This window comes from Molossus molossus, unplaced genomic scaffold (genome assembly GCF_014108415.1).
Source record: "Molossus molossus isolate mMolMol1 unplaced genomic scaffold, mMolMol1.p scaffold_m16_p_12, whole genome shotgun sequence".
Classification (NCBI taxonomy): Eukaryota; Metazoa; Chordata; class Mammalia; order Chiroptera; family Molossidae; genus Molossus; species Molossus molossus.
This window is the reverse complement of record NW_023425347.1, coordinates 57660070-57685410: the sequence shown is the minus strand read 5'-3', so window position 1 is coordinate 57685410 and position 25341 is coordinate 57660070. Positions and strand designations below refer to the sequence as shown.

The window sequence follows — 25341 nt, the reverse complement described above, 5'->3', positions numbered from 1 at the left end:
ATCTCACGTTACCACGTCTTGCCTTTATGGAACACCCTGTGCATAATGAAACGGGAGCAAATAGACAAGGCAAAGCACCTGCTGCTGTCATTGGGATTCCTTTTTCTCTCCCAACCAAGTCTGAGGTTTAACGCCACATAGTACCATCTACCTCTACCATTAGGACAGAGTAATAGATGCTACTCAACCAGATTTCCATGTGAATATGTCTTTGCGTTCACAACTCTTTATTTCCAATTTCTTCTGTTGTTATGGTGCAGGGCAGGTAGCAGAGCGTGGTGGTAAAAAATGAGGGCTTAGGAGCCAGCTGGGTGACCTTGAAAAGTTTCCTTGTAAAATACAGACAATAAATCTACCCACATCCTGAAGTTTGTTGTAAGGATTCGTTTAATTAATGATTGTCGGGCACTTAGAACAGAGCCTGACATAGATTAGTGCTATATATCAGTGTTCAATGAATAAAATAAAAAATAAAAATGGGGCCCTGGCCGGTTTGGCTCAGCGGTTAGAGCGTTGGCCCGCAGACCGGAGAGTCCCGGGTTTGGTTCCCGCTAAGGGTACATACCTCAGTTGCAGTTTGTCCCTGGCCCCGGATGGGGTCATGTGGGTGGCAGCTACTTGGTGTGTCTCTCTCACATCAATGTTTCTCTTTCTCTCTTCCTCCCTCTCTCCCTCCCACTCTATCTGAAGATAAATGAAAAAAAAAAAGTCCTTGAGAGAGGATAAAAAAAAGTGGGGGGATTAGAAATTGATTTTTATTAACCAAATGTATTTATGTCAATGTTATCTTCAGTGCTTAGTGAAAAGAAATATGGATGAGAGAGATTTGCACATTGGTTTTGTTCATAAGTTGGTATTCATTTTCTGTTTATTTCTACATATGAATAGTTCTCACCTACGGGTACCTATACTGTGTCATAATTTTATGTTACATTATTTTTCAACATACTTTTTAAATGCAGTGGAATATGCCATGGTTTCCATGTCTTTTTTTGAACTTAAGTGAATTAGCAGGGGGATTCTATACTGGTAGGATGCCTACGAATGGACTATCATATAGGATACTTGTCTGGAAGCTTACTTATTGCCCAAGAGCAATAATAGATGGGCTTATCTTTGATCCATAGTATGACTGTGGTTGAGGATGTCAGAGAATCTTGCCGAGTTTCCCTAGACCTGATTATTCAACAAAATATGTCACCAAAAGTCTTAAAAAGAAATTTATATGTATGGAGCTGTTTTTGAAATTGTTAAGGTTATATCTTCATCTCGATATGAACTAATATCAGTGTGGATGTTTAGAGTGATAGTTTAGGAGATTGTGCCCGCTTCGGAAGATCACCAGAATGCCAGACACATGAAGTAAACGATTAAACGAGATTCATGAATAAGCATAAATTGTCTTAATGCTGTATATTTGTTCTTGGAGCTGGCTCATCTTTCTTTTTTGTTTGATCATTAGGACCCCTTAGATGCCACAAGATCAGTGATTGTGATTCGTTCCCTGGTGGCGGATGGTGTTGCAGAAAGAAGTGGAAAACTGTTACCTGGAGACCGCCTGGTCTCAGTCAATCAGTACTGTTTGGACAACACCAAACTTGCTGATGCTGTGGAAGTGTTGAAAGCTGTGCCACCAGGCACTGTACGCCTTGGCATCTGTAAGCCTTTGGGGGTAAGTGTTGAATTTGGTTAATAAAGGAAGTGAGAATAGTATGATAGTTGAGAACATGGATTTTGGAGATGAGTGTACCTGGCCTCGAAGCCCTGTTCTGCTTACTACATGTGTATCCTTGTGTAAGTGTCTTAATGTCCTTGACTTACAGAGTAAGAAAAAATACTGTCTATCTCATAGGGTTTTGAAAATCAAAGATGATGTTCATTAGGTGCTGAGCACATTGTTATATAAATGCTAGCTGTTAACATTACTAGTCCTTCTCCTACCATGTTTACTACTATTTTTATCTTTATGCTTTTAGCACAGTCTTCTAAGGTCTCTTCACATTCCTTATCATGTAAATTAAGATAAATCTATTTATACATTTTAACTTTCATTTGGGAATGATGTTGAGATTGCATGATAGGTTGAAATCCAGTTAACCATATCATTTTAACCATGTAGCAATGAGATTTTAATGTGTTTTTCTGACCATCAAAATGACTTACAACCCTACCATCTAAACTCCTATGGGGTCCAGCCCCCTTAAAGTCATCTTATTGCTTAATCTCATGTACTGGGGAAGATGACTGTTTATGACCGAAGGCCACTTTACAGTTATGGTTATGTTGAGGTTCCCCAATGCATGCGTGTGTGTGTGTGTGTGTGTGTGTGTGTGTGTATTTGATGATAATTTTAAAGCAGCATGGAAGTATTAGTAAGTGCTTACTATATATCACTTGGTATTTTAAACCCTTTACATATATTAAACTAATTTAATCCTCACAGAACTTTAAGAGGTAGTTCTCTTATTACCCTTATCACAGATGAGTCAATAAGGACACAGACAGTTGAGTAACTTACCCAAAGTGATATAACTAGTCAGGGGCAGAGTTGCAATATGAACTCCGCAGAGTGGCTTCAGACCCTGTGCTCTCAGCCACAGTGCTGTATATTCCTGCTTTAATTTGTTGTCACTAGTACAGTGTGTATGCATCATGTCTGGACAACATGGTTGGAGTAGAGAGTTGGACTGGATTTTGAGAAATCTGGGCTCTGTTTTCAGCTTTGCTGTGAGTTAGCCCAGGGGGTTTCACTCAAAGATACGTGTTATACCTAAGAATCACCTGGGAGATGGTGAAAATGCAGTTTCCCAGGTTTTACTCTCAGAGGTTCTGACTTAAGAATTCTGATGTGCTCTTCAAGAATCTGCTTCTCTTCAGCTGGCCAGTGTGGCTCAGTGGATTGAGCACCATCCCATGGACTGAGAGGTCCCAGTTCGATTCCCCGTCAGGGCACATGTGCGGGTTGTGGGCTTGATCCCCAGTAGGGGGCGTGCAGGAGGCAGCCGATTGATGTTTCTCTCACATCTGTGTTTTTATCTCTCTCTCCTTTCCTCTCTCTCTAAAAAAAACAATCAATAAACACATTTTTTAAAAATCTGCCTTTTCAATGAGTCACCGATGTAAAATGCCAAATTTTGTGCTTTGAGAAACATCGTCCTCATAATTTAATCATAGGTATACCTCTTTTCTTCTCTGAGCCTATTTTCATTTCTGAAAAGACGAATGAACAAGACTACAGAACTCCTAAGATCTTTCTTAACTCTAAACTTTTTTTATTTTATGAAATGTATTAACATACTACAAATGTTCATATAGATAGGTATGTTCACATGTGTGTGTGTATAGCTATAGATAAATTCATGCATTACATACAGTAGTTTTGCATTAAAGAATTTCAATATGACCTTCATGTATTACTTTTTTTAACTCTTCATATATTACACATAAAGACATCTATATATTACAAATATCAGACACTTAAAGTATTTCAAAATGAGATATAGCACATAGCTAAGTCAAGTTCTTGACTTTGTACTGTATATTTGGTATGTGAGTGTTGCCATAGCTAATATATACCATGAGATACCCAGTTTTATTTTTGAACAAATTAAGAAATGGAAAACTTGGTATTTTTATGGGGACCTCATCTTCTTGGTATTTTAGATTGTGGCAGGAACTTTGTCTGGATTTTCCCTGATGATTATTTGACTGATTATTTAGCCTTCTAGAGGAAATCACAAACTATTTATAGCCCAGAAGCCTTAAACAGCATGACTTTACTTTGAGGCAGCTCCCACGTCCTCATCTACACAGTGGGGGTTGTCTGGTGTGGTAGTTGAGATCACAGGCTCTAGAGCCACACAGCCAGGGTTCAAATTCTCAGTGTGTAACTGACTAGTTATGTACTTAGGACAAGTCACCGTGTCCCTTTAATCATCTGTACAATGGGGTTAATGAAAGCATATACTTTTTAAAGTATATATTAATAAATATAGTAAATGAATTATTTCAAGTACTTAAACCTGTGCCAGTGATATATATGTTTGCTGTTATTTTTAGATAAATATAAAATATAAAATCCTGACCTTACAGAATTGTTGTAAAGATAATATTGAGATAAAGCATATAAAGTATTTACCATAGATTGGATATGAAGCTAGGGCTTGATAAGAGTAGCTGTGCTATTACCTGGGACTGATACTGAGCTGGTAAGCACCAGAATGGCCACACCTCTCCTGATGGAGCATGACTACGTGCTACCATTGTTAATCACTTTGAATATCACCCTGTCTATACTTATACATTTCTTAATAATAAGGTCCATTCCTGGGAAAGTGATTTTTTTTTTTTTTTATCCTAACCCGAGGACACTTTTCCATTTTTTGTTCAGATAGAGTAGGAGGGAGGGAGGGAAGGAGGGAGGGAGGGAGGGAGAGGGGGAGAGAGAGAGAGAGAGAAACATCAACGTGAAAGGGACACATCGAGTGGTTGTCACCCACACGACCCAACCAGGGCCAGGAACAAATGTAACCGAGGTACATGCCCTTAGCGGGAACCAAACCCGGGTCTCTCTGGACCGCAGACCGTGCTCTAACCACTGAGCCAAACTGGCCAGGGTGTAATTTTTTTTTCTTTAAGTAATATTTAAAAATAAAACTTTTGAGAAACTGTGACCTGGATATGGCTTTCTTTTTAATTGTTAAAGAAAAGCTTGTTCTGCCCTGGCCGGTTTGGCTCAGCGGTTAAAGCGTCGGCCTGCGGTCCGGAGAGACCCGGGTTCGGTTCCCGCTAAGGGCATGTACCTCGGTTGCAGTTTGTCCCCGGCCCTGGTTGGTCGTGTGGGTGGCAGCCACTCGATGTGTCCCTTTCACATCGATGTTTCTCTCTCTCTCTCTCCCTCCTGCTCTATCTGAACAAAGAATGAAAAAGTGTCCTCGGGTGAGGATAAAAAAAAAAAAAAGAAAGAAAAGCTTGTTCTAATAAAACAAGGTGCATAAATTTTATTGTGTACTTTCACTTAATGGAAAACTAAGAATTAATCTGAAGAGAGTTTGAAACTGAGGTATTGTCTTGACTACCAACGTGTTTCTGTGGTTGCCAGAGGGGTGGGAGTGAGGGAATGACTGAAGCTTATTTTCAGTTATAAGACAAATAAGACCCGAGAATGTAATGTAAGGTATGGTGACTATAGTTAACAATACTGTATTATATATTTGAAAGTTGCACTTGTTAACTAAGTGTATTGTGGCAATTGTTTCGCAATATATACATATATCAAGTCATTATTTATATGCCTAAATCTAATATAATGTTATATGCTAATTATATTACAGTACAAAAAATAGCTTCACGGTTGACAGAAACATTTCTTCAGTTGTGCAAAAAAGTAAAAAATAAAATTAAAATACTTCTATTTTCAGGAAGATGATAAACAGGAAGAAAGTCATTATATTTTACATTCAAACACTAATGAAGACAAGACTGACATTTCAGGAACAATTCACGATATAAACTCATCTTTAATACTTGAAGCACCCCAGGTATTTAGTAACTTTATTTCCCATTTGAGTGGTTTGCTGTGTGGGAGCTAACATTTTTATAAAGAACACAAAGCTTGTTTCCACTCCCTTAGCTAGATAGATACAATGTAAATCATCCCCTCTCTATCTTTATTATTATTTTTTAAACTAAATATTTTTCCTTTTGTATCACATTGCTTTCATAAATGACATAGGCAGTGTCAGACATTTTCAAAGAACAATCATACTTTCTTTTATACTAATACATTCTTAAAATTTTGAGGGTAGAACATAAATTTGAAAATAGACCTGTTGCCTGGCCAGTGTAGCTCAGTGAATTGAGTGTCATACCATGGACTGAGAGGTCCTGGTTCCATTCCTGGTCAGGGTACTGGGCTCAATCACCAGTAGTGGGCGTGCAGGAGGCAGCTGATCCATGTTTTTCTCTTATATTGATGTATCGATGTTTCTATTTCTCTCTCCCTTCCTCTCTCTCTCTCTAAAAAAAAAGAACAGTAAAAAAGAAAATAGACCTGTTTTTTAAATGTAGAAAACAGCTATCCAAAAGAACTTCTTATTGAATACTTTCTGAAGTTTGGTTCAACCCTAATTTTTGCTTCAATTTTAGAAAGTTTATTTTAAACCTTTTTCTTTTTTCTTTTTAAAATGAACTGTGCTTAGTTTACTCTTTGCTTTATGGTATGGTTTTGCTCCACTTGATAACAGTTGTCTCTTGATATTCTTTACATAATTTGTTGACAGTGTCTCAAGCTGATATATATAGTCCCTTAGGTTTTTTTAGTGTAGACTTTTTTTGTTAACATTTTGTAACCATATGACATGTTTAAATATACTCTCTAAACACAGCTTTAAAAAAACAACTAGGTTTCAGTATTTAGTATACTGTATTCATTTAAAAGTTTCACCACAATGATGTTTAGCTGTAAGTGAGGAAGGGTAGATTCATTTCAGGAATTTACACTTAGTAATACTTAATAAATAGGACTTAAAATGGCAGCTACCTCATTGGGGTCAGCACCCTTGACATCCCTAAGAGTCAGACCAAAGGCTCAGCAGACTCACAGCATTACTTAGGAACTCCACAATGTTCCTGCACATCTGTGACTCTAACTTCGGTGGTATGGACTTGTTCTTCTGATTAGTGAAATGTAAATTAATTTAAAAGCATACTGTATTGATTCCTTTTTGTCATATATTTTCAATGCAGATGAAAAAAAAATTGATTTCTATTTATGGTATGTTATCAAAGAATCATACTCAAAGTAGTTGAGACATACTCCTCATATCTTTAGTTTATATAGAACTTTTTTTCCAAGTAACCATAATTTCTTTTGCTACAAAGGCTTGAAAATCCTGACTTTTTAAAGTTTTTGCTTTAGTAAGTAATAGTATGAAGTGTATCTGTATTTATGTACTACTTTTTATATGAGACCATGAATGAAGTCTTCAGTGTAATACTTTAACAAAATTCCTGTTTCTGACTGTGAAATTTCAGGTGGTTAATGTGTAACAAGCCTTTTAGAATAGCCATTCACCTTGCCAAGGGCAGATTTCTGCCTCTGATTTTATTGTTTGTCCCTTTCCTGGGTTGAGGGTTGTGTGGTAGTGAGCTTGTATTTCTCCTGGTTTGTAATGCGGAGCTGTTCACATTAACCATGCGTTGGCATGTAACAGAGTCATTGCAACTGCAGCAGGGGTTACTTTTCCAGCTTTAAGACAAATGTAGTTTAAAAATTTTTGCAACTTTGTTAAACAGGGATTTAGAGATGAACCCTATTATAAAGAAGAACTTGTGGACGAGCCATTTCTAAATTTGGGAAAGTCTTTCCAATCCCAACAAAAAGAGATAGACAACAGCAAGGAGGCCTGGGAAATGCATGAATTTCTGACTCCTGGATTGCAGAAAATGGGTGAAGAAAGAGAAATGCTTGTGGATGAAGAATATGAGCTATATAAAGATTGCTTTCAATCCATGGAGTTGTATCCCTCCTCACACATTCAAGAGGCTGCTCCTGTTCCATCCACGGAGGAACTTCACTTTGGTACACAGTGGTTACATGATAACGAACCACATGAGCCTCAAGAAACAAGATCCATAATGAGTATATATCCCCAGGAGACACAGCAGTATGGCTATAGCACTAACAACGTGGTAAGGGATGTTTCCGCCTAGATCTTCCACACCTTCCCTGTCTCCCCCCCCCCCCCATTCTAGTCCTAACATCATGCATTTTCCAGAAAACAAAATTTAATGGACTGTTTCATAATTAATTAATTTTTTCAAGGTGGACTATAGCATGTGTTGCTGTAAGTAAAAGCTCATCTTTTCTGTTACACAACTTTTAGTTGTAGACAATAAACTCCAGTTGCCTTGCTTTATGGTGTTTGTATTTTTTATTTTTATTTTTTTGCTTTGCCTTTTTAGTGATGTTTTTCTCCTAATTAGCCATTTCAAGGAAGAGTTCTCTTGCCATTTGTGACTTTTTAAAAATCCCCTCAGGGAGATACAGCTCTGTATTTATCTTGTAGTGTATTTGTCAAGGAAAATTAAGACAAATTGATTAAAGATATATTGTTGTTTATATCTTGCTTAAATACAGTGTTCTCTGTATTATATACGATAGTAAATAGAAAGTCACTGAGCTCTAGAAAATTATCTTTACATGTGTGATACTGGCTATTTACAACTTGGCAGGAAAGCATTATACTTTAACAGGCTTGCTCTTGCTATTAAATCTCCAATAAATTTTATTTTTTATAAAATTAGAGTTAACTGGTTACCAATTGGAATCATTTATTAGGGATTTTTTTATGTTTTGTTTTTGTTTGTTTATTTCCTGCCCCCCATTAAATTCCAGGCAAATGGAAAGAAACTTATTGTACAGGGATATACAGCAGTATGTTCAGGTGCCGCAGGTGCTCCCTCACTGAGGTTGACAACGTTCCTGCAGTGATGTGTGGTGTATGATGTGCAGTGTGTTTTCATTGCTGTCTCTCAGGGCAGATCTGGCTTCTTTGCGTCCCTTAGGACTTCCTCCCCTTTTCCCTTCTGCCAATGCTTGCCGATCCTTCCACTAGGCAAGGCACTGCACTAGATGTCTTCATGGAACCCCAGAGGATGTTTGGGTTGTGTGACTCACACCTTGATATGAGAATAAGTGAAAGAATCATCTAGTGGTGCCATAATGTCCTCATTTAATTAATTAATTAATTTATTTTTATTTTTTATCTTCACCTGAGGACATTTTTCAATATTTTGTTCAGACAGGGTAGAAGTGAGAAAAAGGAAGAGGGAGAGAGAGAAAAAACATTGATGTGAAAGGGACACAACAAGTGGCCACCACCCACACAACCCAACCAGGGCCGGGGACAAATGGCAACCGAGGTACATGCCCCTAGCGGGAACCGAACCCGGGTCTCTCTCGACTGCAGGCCAACGCTCTAACCGCTGAGCCAAACCAACCAGGGCTGTCCTCATTTAATTTTATGCTTGTAAAAATTTTTTTCAAAATATTATAATCAAATACTTCAGTAAACATTGTATGTTCTGGAAGAGTAACTTTGGAAAGCCATAGAAGACGTGTCAAAGAAGGACAAAGACGAAAGCGTGATAAGTTTTTGACTGTGCTTATCTTTGGTCTTAGGTTTTGGAAACTGAGTGTTCACCATACAGATAAAAGTGCTGGAGAGAGTGTAGCAAAGGCTTAGAGCTATGAAAATTCACCAGGTGTTTTGGGATTAGCTATTTAAGTGGTAATCCAGCATGATCAGGAGGTAGAGTGTCAACTATTGATCTTGCTTGACTCGACAGATCTTTTATTCCTCTACCTTGGTGAATGCTTATTTAAATCCATTTGTTAATAGTCAGACAAACAAACTTGTTGTTAAAGAAAATCCAGTGTTTGGAAAAAACAGGTTCTACTAGCCTGTACTCTTGCAAATATTAAGTTACCAACGTTCGTTACTGCTTACTACAGTGTAAACCGTTACTTGAGAAGGCCTGTTCTCAGGGCCAGTTTTCCACTATCATTATTGTCTGTTTAAACAACATTATAGCGTTCCACATTTTATCATAAAGTACTAATGCATTTCTGTTTTTCTTCCTTTCAAGATGAAAGAAAATTTTGGCATCGATTCCCAACCCTCCATATCCTCAACTGAAGGGAACAGTCAGCAATGCAGATTCGATGATCTGGAAAATCTTAGTTCATTAACAAAAAGCAGTCTGGAGTTAGGTTTGTGGTTTTTGTTTCTCATCAACACAAATTACATTTACTGTAATCTTTCCGTTTTATTTTTGTGTGTGATAAATTTTATGGTCACATTTCATTCATCATGATGTTTCAAATTTAAATCTGCTTATTAATTAATCTGCTTCAAAATATTTGGAAGAGTAACACTGGTTTATATTTCAAATTAGAATTTTGAGATTCTGTTTTCTGAGAAGGCTGCATTTTCTCTGTCTCCATTTGCTTTTTATTATCAGTATAGATTAAAACTAAAGCTAGTACCTTAGGCTGAATCTAAAATAAGTCTTTACTAATATATATTAAAATCTTTGATGCTATTAAGTGATACTGTTAGCTCACTGAATGGGGTTGTTAAATATTAATAAAGAGGCATATTTTAAACATTTATGAAACATTTTTATAGCCATATATTACAGTCAATTTTGGTGCATTAATAACTTAGTTTCCATTAAAGAATCCTGAAAGTATCATGCCTCTCCCTGCCTCCCCCAATATTGATTCTTACATAACTTTGAAAACTTGACTTTAACAAATAATTTTTTCTATCCAACACTGAAGAATCAAATGTTATAATATTAAGATCTCTTAAGGTGAAACTGTGAAATTCTTTCATGGCACTGGGATTTATAGAGCTATTGTCCTTCACCTGCTATGATCTACTTATAGGAAAAGCCTTTCTCTGTGGGAAAGTCTTGTGTTGTGTGGTAATGTGTTGTAAGGGGAGAGAAAGAACTACAGAAAATTATGTAAGTTTTATGTGCATTTAGTAGTCTGTTAAGTAAAATCCAAAGAATGGAATTTGTGTGTGTGTGTGAGAGAGAGACAAAAAGAGAGAAAGAATGAAATTCTTAATGGTAAAGATTGAAGGCATCTATGAGATAATAACAGTTATTCATCCCCTGTGGAACAACAGAGTTAATTTTGAATATCTAAGATTAGATGAGTCTCTCCAGTTTTTTATGACATAGAACTGGTCATGACTAGGAAAAATATGGGATTTTTTTCACCAAAACTCTCCAAGGATACTGTTTTGTTGTTGTTGTTTTATTCACCACATTTCTGTAGTCCTCTGATTATTAAATACTTGGAGAAGGTTCATAGCACCAATGAATAAATAAATGAATTAATAGAACATATATGTGTGATTACCACTGACACTTTATAGCAATCTCAGCACTGCTGTGGCCCAGATAACTTGTTGGAGGTTGAACTGTGCGTCAGGATGTTTAGCAGCTTTCTTGCCTTCTAACCCTAGTTGCTAGTGGTTCTCCCACCCCAGTCATGATCAAAATCAAATGTCTCTAGACATGCCCAGTGTCCCTTGGGAGGCAAAACTACCCTGGTTTGGACCTGTTTATACTTTCTACCATCAGGATTGAAAGGAACAGACAAGAAAAATTCAGTGCGTATTTGTGGGAAGGGGCTGTGGAGTTAGGAAGAGTATAGGAAAGAGATATTCTCTTCATGGGATGGCCCAGTCCCCCTATGAGCCCTGCTTTATGTATCATCTAGGTGATTATCTAGGTGACAGCAAAGTGCAACTGCATTCTGCTGCCTGTATGAGTTTCCTAGGGCTGTTGTGACAAATTGTCACAAACTTAGTGGCTTAAACAAATAGAAATGCATTCTCCCTGTGTTCTGGAGGCCAGCAGTCCTAAATCAAGATGCTGTGCTCCCTCGGAAGGCTCTAGGGGAGACTCTGTTCTTTGCCTCTTCCAGTTTCAGTGTCCCCAGCATTCCGTGGCTTGTAGCTGCATCACTCCGTCATCTGCCTTCGTCTTCACGTGGCCTTCTCTTCTTCTGTCTCTGATAAGGACATGTGTCACTGGATTTAGGTCCCACTTAGGTAATCAGGGTGGTCTCCTCTTAAGATACTTAATTATATCTGCAAAGACTTTTTCCCCTCAAATAAAGTCACATTCATAGCTCCTGGGGCATGGATATATCTTTTAGGGGGTCCACCATTTAACCCACTCCACTGCCTTATTCTAGTACTTTGCAAGGCCCTGGAAATAATTTATTCTCAGAGATTATAGCTTTAGGAATGAAGACTTCTTAGACCTGTCCTCACTAGAAAAGCATTCACAACCACATGCTTTTAGAAAACAGTTTTGAGAGCCTCCAGAATGCTACATGGCAGGGGTGTTTGGAGTAGTGCTAAGCATGGGTGGGCTGAGAAATTACCGATGCTGAGTCAGTACAGATTTCAGCAGCATACATATTGAGTTAATTCAACTCAAAATTTCATTTTGCTCTCGAGAGCCCTGCCCAGCATATGGCAGCCTTTTTCAGTCCCAGGACACTTAGTACTAAGCAGTTAACCTGCTGAATTGCCAGGTAGGCCTTCAGGCTCCTCCAAGCCTCTCCATTTCCCCAACTGTAAAATGACGGATTTTAGCTAAGTGCTCTCTAAACCCTCTTTCAAATCTCTAGCTCTTTGACCACTTGATTAGTAACAGAAAATTTTAGATTTATCTATGAACAATTAATTAAAAGTTATTTCTGGAGAACCTATGTGTAGAGGGCTATTCTTGACCCTATACTTTATCCAAAATTATGTATCCTCCAAGGGTCTTTATTCATGAGCTATGAAACTAAACCTACAAATTAGTATAATCAATGCTGTAAAGCATACAAGATAAACTTTAAATCAGTAATATAAGATTTCAGAGAGAAAGTGGCTCTTTTTCCCAATCTTTGACGGCCTCTACTTGTGCCTCCAGTGAACCCTGGACGCATGTCTGTCACTGCACCCGAGTCAGGCGTGCATACCCATGTACATGCCATTCTCGTTCTATAGACTAAGCTTCTGGAGGGAGGCTGATCTCTGACTGTGTTACCAAGTAGATGCTGAAGAAATAGTTGTCAGATGAGAAAGTGACATGCAGCTTATTGTGGTTATTTAACCACGTATCAACGCCCCCTGCTCTTTCTCCAGTTGCTAAGTTTTACAGGACCTAATTTCTTCTCTATGTGGATGCTTAGTGCCTTTATTTTGTTGACCATTGTGTCCGTGTACCCTACCAAGTATAAGCCTTTTGAAAATTTATCCCGCTCCTCTCCTGTAAGCATTAACTTCCATTTACTCAGAATATATATTTTTAAGTTCTCTGTTTTTCTAACCTTTGTGCTCCCGGTGTGGCCATTACCTAACAACTGCACAGGCCCTAAAGGACTTGATTTGTTTTATGGGCTCCTGGGTACTGGGGTGCACTTGGTGAACAGCTCTGTAAAGTGACACCGTGTGAAGCACTGGGCGAGATGAAAACGTGTGCCTGAGCGCTGCCAAGGGTCCACGGAGGGAGTCGGCAAAGGGCAGGGGCAGTCTTTGTGTGGAGCAGCTAATGCAACATTTTAAACAACTGCAGCAACCTAGGAAACGCAGTGCTGCAATTTAACAGGCTGCGGTTACCAGCTGAGCTGGGTGGGAAAGAGCTCTGCAGATAGAGTTGGTTTTTGTTCACAAGACTGGTTTTAGGCCATTCCTCCCAGAATCATGATCTCGCCACCTCTAGTCCCTCCTTGGTGAAGAGGAGGAGGACACAAGCAGGGCTGGGACAGTGGGCAGTGATACAGATATGGCTGCTTGGCAGGAACGTGGGCCCAGTGGATGGGATGGGGATGCATGGGGTGGTGGAAAGGCAACCAAGACTTCCTTTCATGCCACCCAAGCATTGCAGGTATTTTCACCCCCTTGACAGATTCTCTGTTGCATTACCAACTGGTTAAATCCTGATTCCAAAGTTTCTAGACAAGATAAAAAGCAGAAGTCATAGTGAGTTTACTAGAAAATTTGTTCAGTATGAAACTGGAGAGTTTAGTTGATAGTTACAGGAAAAATTTTAGAAGAGTATTTATTTCTTGGAAATAATTTCTCATTTTCTCCAAAATATACTATAAATGTATGGACTTAAGGGAGGCATTTGATGCACAATTCATCATATTTGTATAGCATGATAAAGAGATTGGCTGGGAATTTATAGTGGATTGGATGGAATGGATGCTGGGGTGTATCCTGAGAGGTAACAGATTTGTGCCCGCAAGGTGTAGGTCTGCGCAAGTGCCATAGGTCTCTGTGCACAGTCCTGCCAAAGTTATTCTTTTTTCCAGTAAGTGGAAAAGTGACAGAGATGGTTTGTCAGATAAATTTGCACATTCTAATTGGCAAAATTCCTTACGCTGTTCTTTAGACTATCTCCCTCTTCTATCAAATACATTTGCTAGTATCTTTTCTCTCTCAATCATAGTTCAATGTGAGAATTAATATGGTAGCAAATGTAAAAGAGTTATGAAATTTATAAACAAAGCCCTTTTAAAAATGTGTTTTTGTGTGGTTATTTGTTGTTCTGTGGAATTATTATTTTTTTTAATCAGTGAAATGTTGGAGTGCCTGTAATTGAGATCGCCTAGGTTAATAAAAATACCATCATAAAGGGGATTCTTTTGATAAACTGTTTATATTGCTAAAATGTCATCATCTTCTCAGTAATTTTCTTCTACTAAGCAATCCTGTCCCCCTTCCTTGCTTCTTTATATTTTTTTGCCAGACACTATTTTATCTATTATTATTTTTTAATCCTTACCCAAAGGATATGTTTTCCATTCATTTTAGGGAGAGAAACAGACAGACAAACATCCATGCAAGAGAATCATCTATCTGTTGCCTCCCGTACGTGCCCCAACTTGGGATCGAACCCACCACCCTTCAGTGTACAGGACGATGCTCCAACCAACAGCCACACCAGCCAGAGTCCTGGCTTCATTTTTCACCGTAGTACTTGTCATCATCTGCCATATTAAATATTTTACTTATTTAGTTTAATATAAATAAGTCTTCTACCTGGAAGGGACTTGCCCATAGTAGATGCTCATAACTATTTGCTGAGCGAATGAAGGATAAATGAAAGCATTTTGTGTTCACTATCTTTTCGGTTTACTCTTTAGGCATGATGATTCCGCATGATGTCCAGCGTCCTGGCTTGCTTGTTGAACTTCCTGCTGTGGCTCAAAGAAGGCAGCAAAAAGATCTGCCCCTGTACCAACTCCCCAGGACTCGCGTTGTTTCCAAGACCTCAGCATACACAGGAATATTGTCTTCTAGATACGCCACTGATGCATAGTATGATTTCATTTTGTTTTTGCTTTTACATTATAAAATAGTTTTCTTTTTGCTTCTACTAAAAAATCAAAAACAAAACCAGGCAGGATTATGGTGACACATTTGGAAAATACAGAAAAATATTATGAATAAAATCCACTGTATTAGACAAATAGTATAAGAATTTCACATATGTAAAATTGTACCATATATACAATTTTGTATTCTTGCAGTTGTATACAAGATGGGTTACATAGAGTATTTGCTTAGAAAATTGTAGGTTAAGAGTTTATTTCAACAATTCAAGCAAGAGGTACTCGGACAGATGAGGGTATGGATTTAAAAGAGAAACTATAGGAATTAGTGACTGATAACATGTTGGAAGTGAGAAGGAATATTTGAGGATGACTTGTGTTTCTAGAATGGGAAACCAAATGGATAGTGGGACCATTAATTTTTTGACATGAGATTATAGGAGCATACACAGGTTGGAAGAGAAAATAATGGATTCAGTTTGAGACATTTTGAGGGTTTAGGTATTCTTAGGACAACAAAGCCAAGTAGAGTCTATTAGATCCATGATTCTCAGGATTAATTTTGAGGTCTCTCCTGACATAGAGAACTGGGGACAAGATCAAGCAAGCACCGGTGAAACTCCTAGATTTGAATAGTTATTCAAGGGAAGCTCAAGTAATAAGAAGAGCATAGGTCAAAATGCAGTCCTGCAAAGCAGCAATTAAAGCTATGAATGGAGGAAGAAAATAGTAAAGTGGAATGAACAAAAGGTAGAAGGAAATTGATGAACTAAAAGTTGACATAGAAAACAAGGGAAGAGAGCATTTTAACAAAAGAATCATCATAGACCGTGGTCACATGCTACAAGGAGGTCAAAGTTAATAAGATGGAAATGTTGTCATGGAGCTTGGCCATATGGCCCTTGGTAAGCACAGAACAGGTTTATTAGAGTGGGAGTGGGTTGAGAATTGAACAAAAGGTATGAAATTGGACATAGTAAGAACAGATCAGTGTTTTGAGAATCCTGATCATGAAAAGAGGCAGATAGAATGCATGATACAGATAGGTAGGTAGGTAGGTAGGTAGATTGGATGATAGACAGGTAATGTGTGTGTTTGTGTCTTTCTGGGAAAGATTCAGAAAAGGAATATGTGGATTCTAGGAAAGGGGTGATTAAACATAGTTCTTATAGAGGGTAGAGGGAGAGGACATGGCATACCTGGAGATTAACCTTTGCTAGTTTGATATGAGGAAGTTCACCTCCCACAGAGACAGATGCCAGGAACGAAAGGAGAGTACAAGTGCAGGTACTGTTTGTTCCTTGGGGGGCAGGACTCCAAAGCAGTGCTGGCCCAGTACCTTCAATCTTTCTCTGTTGTTTAGGGGAACAGCTATTTACTAACACTGTTGGGTTGCAGTAGACTGGGCATTAAAAGGAGAGATGTCAGAGTGAGATTAACTTTTGAAACAAGGGAAGGGGAGTCATGGCTCAGTGGTGGAAGGGAGTCTAGAAATATCTCTCTCCAGCTTCCCAGAGGACAAGAGAAGGAGCATTACCCACTTGAGTGTGGTATCATGGCAGAGAACCAGCAGCTGCTGAGAGAACAGAGAACATTCAGTGACAAAGTTGGGGCATGGAGAAGTTCCTTTACCATTCAAGGAGATTCACAGAGTGATGGGTGTTTGGCTGGGCAGGTGTCGGGGAGGGGAATGAGAACCAGAGCAACCTAGCACCGTGAGTCCAGGAGAAAAGCGAACAAAGGAGTTTGAGGTATTGGCAAAGAGAAACGAGGGTGAGTGATAGGGTGGGAGTAATTGGCCCTAATGTTTTTATGAAAACCTTAGTCCAAGAATGATTTTATATCATCTGTCACTGCAATGATATTGCCTTCTCTGTTCAGCAACCTGTGACCTTCACCTCGAGTTTTAGATAGAAACTCCATGAAATGTGTTTTTTGTGCTTCATGGCTCATCTCTGAGTGGAAAGGAAAGACACAGATAGGCCCAGCTACTTGGAGAATCTGGTGCCTTTTCACGCAGCAGAACTGGACCAGTGTGCAGGGGGGAGGTGCTGACAGGCCGTGTGCTGGTGTCCTCACCAGCTCCCGGAGGAGTTCAGTGTTTAACAAGCAATGCATGTGTTTCTTTAGGGGAGATGCGGGAGTGGCAGTGCTGGAAGGGTTAGGAAGACATGTTATGACATTTATGTGGTCAAATTACTTTTTTAAATGAGACATTTTTATCTTTTACATTTCCCTTGTGCTTAGTGTTAATCATTGAATCTGGTTGGAGAATTTAGAAATGGGGCTGTTTCTCTAAAGCTATAGATAGAACTGTTGACTGTAGAATTGGAAAAGGTATAAACAAACTTCCAAGCCCACCCCTTCTTCCCCACGCAGAAGACAAATGAAGCGTCAGCCGTAACACTCAGCTTCTGAGAGGGAAGATAGGCTTCCTCCTATCCCATTGCTTTTTCTCCTGAAATGAGTGCTTCGACAAGCCAAGTTCCTACGCAGGCACAGGTGTAAGGGCTCCAACCTAACTTTGTCTTGGGAGATCAGTCTTGAAAGTTGTATTTTTGGCTTGCTCTCAGAGATCCAGGATATATTTAAATCTCAGCAGGTTCCAGAAGAGTTCTATAAATCATATTCCCCCTTTTAATCTTTTAGAGAATGCCCCATGGAGTTAAGTTCCTTGGTGAATATTTATTGCCACTCAGGAGCCTTCCTGAGTAATGCACATCTTCTTTTGGAAGACAGTCTTTTAGATTATCAGGGTGCCATGAAGTACTAAATAATATTTTAGAGTTTTTCTTTGCATTAATTTTTGTGTAGGACCCTACAGAGTTATTTAATATGCACTGTATTTTTGCATCAAGCCAACTTCTCATGTTTGGAGGCAGGACAAGTACTAAGAGGTCAGGCTCACCTTCAAAGTGGGGCTCTCTACTAGAACTGTGGGCAGGTGAGGTACGATAACTGGAAAGAATCTGGGTGATTTTGTTCCAAGTATCCTTCTTTCTTCATAAGGTCACTTGAGATCATGTCTTCAGAACTCACCTGGCTTCAGTCTTTTTCTCACTCATCTTTGTCATCACCTGCTGCCTGAAGACATCTGGGTGCCTGCAGAGGGGCACATGTGCATTTCTCAGACTAATAGCAGACATTGTGGGTGCTGTTCAGATTTTCCTCTGTTACTTATAGCTACATGACCCTGAGAAGGTTTCCCTTGTGTCTGTATTTCCTCACTTATAAAGGAGGTAGTTCTACAGATTAAATAGAACTGAAGATAAAGGGCTCTGTATAATGCCTTGAGCAGGGTAAATGTGTAATGAAAGGTCGGCAGTGATGCTACATGACAATGATGGACTCATAGTCCCCCAGGTTTCTCTAGGGTAGTATTCATTGTTGCTGAAGTGTTTTTTTAAACACTCAAGGAGATTGTAGGGTGTTTGTTTATTTGTCTGTTTGTTGTAGAATAAAATAGGATCAACGCACAGTAAGTAAAACAAGGTGTCAGAGGCTAAAGCCTCAGGAGGAGGAGGAGTTTGAGATGAAAGGCATATTTACAGTTGACAAGAAATCATGTTGTTTGTATAACAGGATACAAAGGAAAAGAAATACTCTCACACGTTACATGCTTTGTTCTGAGTAGGGAAGGTAGAACCGGAAGCAGGGTGTCATAGTGGGGGAAACGTGCTGTTATATTTTGAGCCCCCAGTACAGTGACTGGCATTTAGTGCCTTAAGTAAATGGTGGATCTTTAATAGGTTTACCTTTGAGATACACTGTCAAAAATTATGTGTAAATTCAGAACATTGTTAGGAGGCTGAGGAAGAGGGAGAAAAGAAATGTGTGCATTTGAGCCCTGGCCGGTTTGGCTCAGCGGTTGGAGCGTCCGCCTGTGGTCCAGAGAGACCCGGGTTCGGTTCCCGCTAAGGGCACGTACCTCGGTTGCAGTTTGTCCCCGACCCTGGTTGGTCGTGCGGGTGGCAGCTACTCGATGTGTCCCTTTCACATCGATGTTTCCCTCTCTCTCTTTTCCTCTCTCTCCCTCCCACTCTATCTGTACAAAAGATGGAAAAATGTCCTCGGGTGAGGATAAAAAAAAGAAATGTGTGCATTTGAGAGAGGACTGCCCTGAAATGTTTGAGTTGGGAGCAGAGGGGAGATTTCCAGGATGATTCTGTCGCAGCTGTTGTCCACACTGCAGGTGAAGACAAATGTGAAAACTTACGATGGGAGGTACATAGGAATATTACACTATGTCTTTGAGACTATAATTAGGTCTTTTATTACTAATCCAGGCTCTACATAAGGCCAGAAGAAACGTAGAGTTGACCCAAGGAAGCAAGTTACCCTCTTTGGCCTGAGCTTTCATTTCTTAACAAAACTCTTGAATACAATTTTGCATATTAATGAAATGCCCAGATTTTTAAGGGACCATTTCCTTAATTTTGATCAATGTGTAGATTCATACTACCAGCACTCCAGTCACGATATCGAACATTTATTTCCATCACCCCAAGAAGCTCCCTGCTGCCCCTTGGCAGTGTTTTGCCCCAGGCAATGCTAATGTGACTTCTTACACTGTAAATTGTTTTCCCTGTTCTGGAACGTATGTATGTATAATCATCCAGGAGGACTTTTTGTTTGGCTTGTTTTCACTCAGCACCATGTCTGTATCGTTCTAAACTTTAATGTGAGAAATGCCTAATTCTTTATGTATATCTGTGTCAAATAATAATTTGCTTTGCACTGTCAAAATCAGTGTGACAACTGTGTCAGTAGACTCACTGGTCTGGAAAACACTCGTCCCCATTCTCCCTGGTTCCAAGTGCTCAATATTCCCTATGGTGTGTCACAGTGAATTGCTGTAGAAAATCTATATTTAAAGAGGCAAAAGATGCCTTGAGATAGCTTGGTCACAGCCAGAACTCTTCCTGCTCACATCCTTTCAAGGTGTTGAGTTTACTTGACCCTCATATGGCTTAGTATGTAGAATTTTTATGTGAAAAAAAGAAGAGAGATATATTGGAAAGGAAAGGTCACCTTGGCTATCTGGATCCCATCTGACTTCTGTAAGATGTTGAAGATTTTATTTGCAAAGGAATTGTATATCATGATCAAGTCTTACTATTAATACCCACCTGTTCACTAATGAGCCACTCCATCTTCCCTCCCAAATCTGTAAAGAATGATAACTTTGGGCATTTGTATAAAAGTCTGAAATAAAAAGCACTGTTTTTATTGGATGGTTAATTCCCTTAAGGAAAAACCGGTTAAATGTAAGAGGTAACTTTCAGTTATTTTAACATTTGAAACTTGAACTAATTAAGCTATTGACCATGTTCAATTACAGTGCAAATTATAAAATTCAAGGTTAGAAATCCCTCGTTAAAGTTTTAAATACGTTTGTGAAAATTTAAATCTTAATAAGTGCAATAAAGTATTTTACTTTCTCAGTTAAATTTTATTTGGGGTTAAAAGGTATATGCTTTCATCAATGTAAAGTGACTACATCAGTTTGTATAGTTTCTCATCTCCTATGACAGTATTTCCAAAACTAATCACACTATCTGGGTAAAATTTTACAAGTTTTCTCTCTCTGTATCTATAAAATAATCCAATTAAAGTGTGTGCATACTAACTTCCTGAAGAGAGATAATATGCTTTGAAAAAAAAATCAGTGAGTCTCTCCCAACAAAATAATCTTTTTGTTACACATTTTATCTAAAATTTTCTATATTCTAGATAGTGTCTTCCCCCCATCAACCTCTCCTCTTAATTTGTGAAAGCTAGTAGTTTAAGATATTTTTATTTGTTTTAAATAGAAAAAATGAATAGTTTATACTAATATTAAAGCTTGGTTTTCATTCTATTTTAATTTTTTCTTAATTGAAAAATTTAATTTCTAAATAAATATAATATATTTGTATGATAAGAAAGATCTATATGTGGGTTTTTTCTTTCTTTAAAAAAAATTTTTTTTTCTTTGTTGATTTTAGAGAAAGAGGAAGGGAGAGGGAGAGAGAGATAGAAAGAAACATTGGTGAGAGAAAACATCGATTGGCTGCCTCCTGCATGCCCCCCGACGGGGATCCGGCCCACAACCCGGGCATGTGCCCTGACCAGGAATCGAACCGGTGACCTCTTGGTGCATGGGTCAAGGCTCAACCGCTGAGCCACACCAGCCGGACTGTGGGTTTTTTCTTAATGCCTATCATGAGCTGATTTTGCTCACAATACTTCTAACACCAAATGTGTGAGTTTTTTCCTTCACACAACAACCAGTTCTCTCTGACACTAGCTACTTGGAGTTAGTGTTGACCCCACAGCATAAAAGTTCAACATGACAAGACTGCTCCGACTTCGGGCACCATTTGCCAACTGTACTTCTGACCAACCAGCTTTAAATTGGGCGTTTCCAGGACCCGGCCCTCGGGTTTGTGAGGTTGGCTCCCAGAACTCAAGAAAGCACTTTACTTACTATCACTGGTGTATTATAGAGGCTACGACTCAGGAAAGGCCAAATGGAAAAGAGGCACAGGGCGAGGTATTGCAGCAAAGCATGAGGCATTCCTAGCAATGAAGTCCATATTCCAAATAACAGGATATAATCTAGTAGGTAAATTAAATTACACCAGTACCATGGACTATTAAGATGCTAGTAAATAAAAAATTATGAAGATTATGGTGATATGTGGGGGAAATTTTGATACAAAATTGAAAAAATTAGAAAGGAAATGAATATTGGTTGAGCTTCAGGCAATGCCAGTTTTCTTTTGTTTAATCCGATTACATAGGATAATCAAACTATGAAAGTTTATGTGATTACAACTATCCAATAAATAATAATAGGATATGACAAAGTGAACACTTAAATTGGTGGGATCATGGGAGTGTAATTTAGGGATTGCATTCAGAGGCTTATAAATAGAAACTCCCTACTTAGCATTGGCTTAACCAAACAGGGCCTTCATTTTTTTTCATGTAAAAAGTCCTGGAGAAAGTGGTCTGTCGGGGCCCTAAACACACTCTTCCTTTCTTCTCTGTTGTTCTTAATGGAGGGCTTCTCATTGTTTCTTCGTGCATTTAAGAAGGATGCTTCACCACCAATATCTCTGCCCTCTAGGCAAGGAGAAGGGACAGGGTGCAGAGCTAAAGGCTCCTGCCAGCTGATTCTCCCTCCATTTTAATGAGTTTCCCTGGAAATCTTATCCAGGGACTTTTGCTTATATATCACTAATCAGAACTATGGCACACAGTGGCCATCAACTGAAAGGAAGTCTACAAATGTATTTTTTTAGAGCTGGGCATGGTGCCACCCGGAGTAACAGGAGTTCTGTTGGTAAGGGAGCATGGGAGAGAGGGCATTAGATAAGTAACCAGCAAATATCTGCCAAGCTGTTTTTCCCCGAATGCTATGATGCTTTTAATCATGAAAAATAGATTGGCAAAGGCAAGAAGGCCATCTGGTAGTGGATGAGATGTTGATGATTCCTAATGATCCCAATTTCTTAACTGATTTTTGGAACGTCTGGATCCTTTCAGCTTTCTCCTTTACACTCAGCCTTAAACCATTATGTCCTACAAAGGCTGTAGAGTGGCAGGTAGGTAGAGTTTTGCTACTTTTTGCAGGAGTTAGTTGAGAGTTCAGAGAATAATGGAGCATTGAAACTTAGTGTGGAAAAAAAGATTTCAATACGGTGAAGAGGTTGTGTAGAATGCCTGAGCCTTCTCTGAGCCTCAGATCCTCATGTGGAAAATAAAATAATATGACCTACTGTGCCTACGTCATGGGGTTTTTGTGAAATGAAATGAAAGCGGTAGTGCCTACATTTTTATAGAGAGTAGTATAATTTATGGTATCAGACATGTTATTTCATTTGGTGGTCCAAAGTCGCACACCTATTTCATGGCACAGGTTAGACTAGAGCTTAGCGTTCCTGACTCCTCTTCCAGACAATGTATGGTAAAGTCTCTACCCTATTATATAGCACTACTTATATAGTTCCTTTCTGATTCATTTTCTTATCTAAGATGTTCCATACTAACATAACTTTGGCAAAAGTATGGTGGTGGTAGGTGGGAGGATCGAATTAGATAACATAAGTAAATCTCTCTGAAAACTGAAAAGTGCTGTATAACTACCCAAAATATTCATGGGATACAAATGATGGGAATTATTTAGAGTGACAGAAAAAATCTAGAAAGAGGGATCATGTTTCCTGGCTGTTGAGCCTTTTATGTTATGTTTATGTTAGATTATTCTTTGGCTGGTCAGTCAATATCAAGTTTTAAGGAATATATTTTATAATATATTATTTATTGATAAGAGAAACAAATGTAAAGTTGTACAAATCAAACACATTTAAAAAAAATAGCATATGGAGTGTCACCAATAAGTGTTTGTAATAATTCTATGACTTTCTGGTGCTGGGTGGAGATTTGTTGAGTTGAACATTAAAACAATGTATCTTTGGCTTTGTATGGACAGTTGACTATAGATGTAAATATTTTAAAAGCTTGGAAATTAAGAACTGTTTCCTATAGATTGTACAATTTCAACAATTTCTAATAACCTTTAATAACAAGATTAGGTCTTATAAATTATGTGTGTGTGTTTTGTTTTGTTTTTTTTCCTTTTTGCTTCCTCAGTGAGTTACCTGAGAGAGAAGAAGGTGAAGGAGAAGAAACTCCAAACTTCAGCCACTGGGGTCCACCAAGAATGTATGTTGATGACATTAACTTTCTCAATAGGACAATACAATCAGCTGCTTTATTCTTTAACTTAATATTGTCATTCTCTAATGACTGAGAAATTGCTATTCACATGTAGACTGGCCCAAAGTTTAGTTTCATGTTGTCTTATCAAGAGATTTTTAGCCAGACAAAATGTCTATAACCAATATTAGGAAAATCTTTATGATGTTCTTTCAGAGAAAGTACATAGATGTACAGATGTCCATCTATGATAGTAACTGATGGTCTAAGTATAGTTTATCACTAAGCAGGACAGATAGGGCTGCCTTGACTGCAGTAAAGCTTCTTTATATATCAACAACAGCAGTTGAGGCCATATCATATACCAATTTATCTCCCCCTCCAACCCTTGTATTATCTGAGTTGGTGCCTTGTATGAGCAAACAGAATGTGTTGGGCCCATTTCTTTAGATACTCTTGTAATTTTATGTCGTTGTGAGGGCTGCACTTTATTAAGGTTATCAAAATCTTCCTTTAGCTGCTCTGTTCTTCATGCGTTATTAATTTCACTGTGCCCAGCAAAACTGTCTGTTTTTTCTTGCACTTCTGAGTTTTGTCTTAAAAATTCTTAGGAATTGTTTTCTGAGCTACTTTTTTTTTTTTCTTTATTGATTTTAGAGAGAGAGGAAGTGAGAATGAGAGGGAGATAGAAACATCAGTGAAAGAGAGAACATCGATTGGCTGCCTCCTGCACGCCCCCCCACCGGGGATTGGGCTCACAACCTGGGCATGTGTCCTGACTGAGAATGGAACAGGTGACCTCTTGATGCATGGGTTGACACTCAACCGCTGAGCCACACTGGCCAGACTGAGCTACTTTTTTATTTACGTTAATTATTGACCACATCTGTGCAATTGGGGCAAACTTTATAATATTTTGAGGGGCAAGTTTTTATTTTTGTTTTAATCCTAACCCAAGGATATGTTTTTTGATTTGAGAGAGAGAAGCATTGATGTGAGAGAGAAACATCGATTGGTTGCCTCCCATGTATGCCCTGACTGGGAATCAAACCCAAAACCTTTTGACATATGGGAGGATGCACCAACCAACTGAGCCACCTGGCTGGGGCTTGAGGGACAAGCTTTATTCCATATGTTTTAAAATGACGTAGAGGTAGAAAGAAAAGAAAACCATTCTGCTTTAGGAGCAGATAAAATCTGTCCCCCACTTAAAGAACTACAGGTTACACTTGCTGATTGGGAAAAGCAGTTGGGCAACAAGCCCCTCAATGGCAAATTTATTTTATTCTGAAAGTTTCTGCTTTTTACCAAAATGGTATATGTGACTTTCTTGAATTTTTAACCATTTGTTATTTACTTAATTCACTCTTTTTTAAAAATATGTTTTTATTGGTTTTGAGAGAGAGAGGAAGGGAGGAGGTAGAAAAATCTATGTGGGAGAAACATGGATGGGCGGCCTCCTGCACGCCCCCTACTGGGGATTGAGCCTGAAACCCTGGGCATGTGCCCTAACTGGGAGTTGAACTGGTGACTTCTTGGTGCATGGGAGGATGCTCAGTCCACTGAACCACATGCGCTGGGCCTTAATCCATTCTTTGCTAATGTTATGGATGTAGATGAAAAGGACTAATCATAGAAAACATTTTGTGGTAGGAGATGGGAACATTAAGGCCTAACTAAATCTCTCAATACTGAGATATATTTGTTTTGGA

General features: G+C 38.7%; 1 protein-coding gene across 1 annotated transcript in view; it reads left to right on the top strand.

Moving 5' to 3' along the window:
- Positions 1-25341, top strand: part of PATJ (PATJ crumbs cell polarity complex component) — a 332328-nt gene that overhangs the window by 102576 nt on the left and 204411 nt on the right. Inside the window, exons 18-23 of the mRNA XM_036256685.1 lie at positions 1463-1672; positions 5421-5540; positions 7297-7692; positions 9652-9775; positions 14735-14909; positions 23564-23635. Of these exons, the coding sequence (XP_036112578.1) occupies positions 1463-1672; positions 5421-5540; positions 7297-7692; positions 9652-9775; positions 14735-14909; positions 23564-23635 (1097 nt within the window). The remainder of the gene's footprint in view (positions 1-1462; positions 1673-5420; positions 5541-7296; positions 7693-9651; positions 9776-14734; positions 14910-23563; positions 23636-25341) is intronic.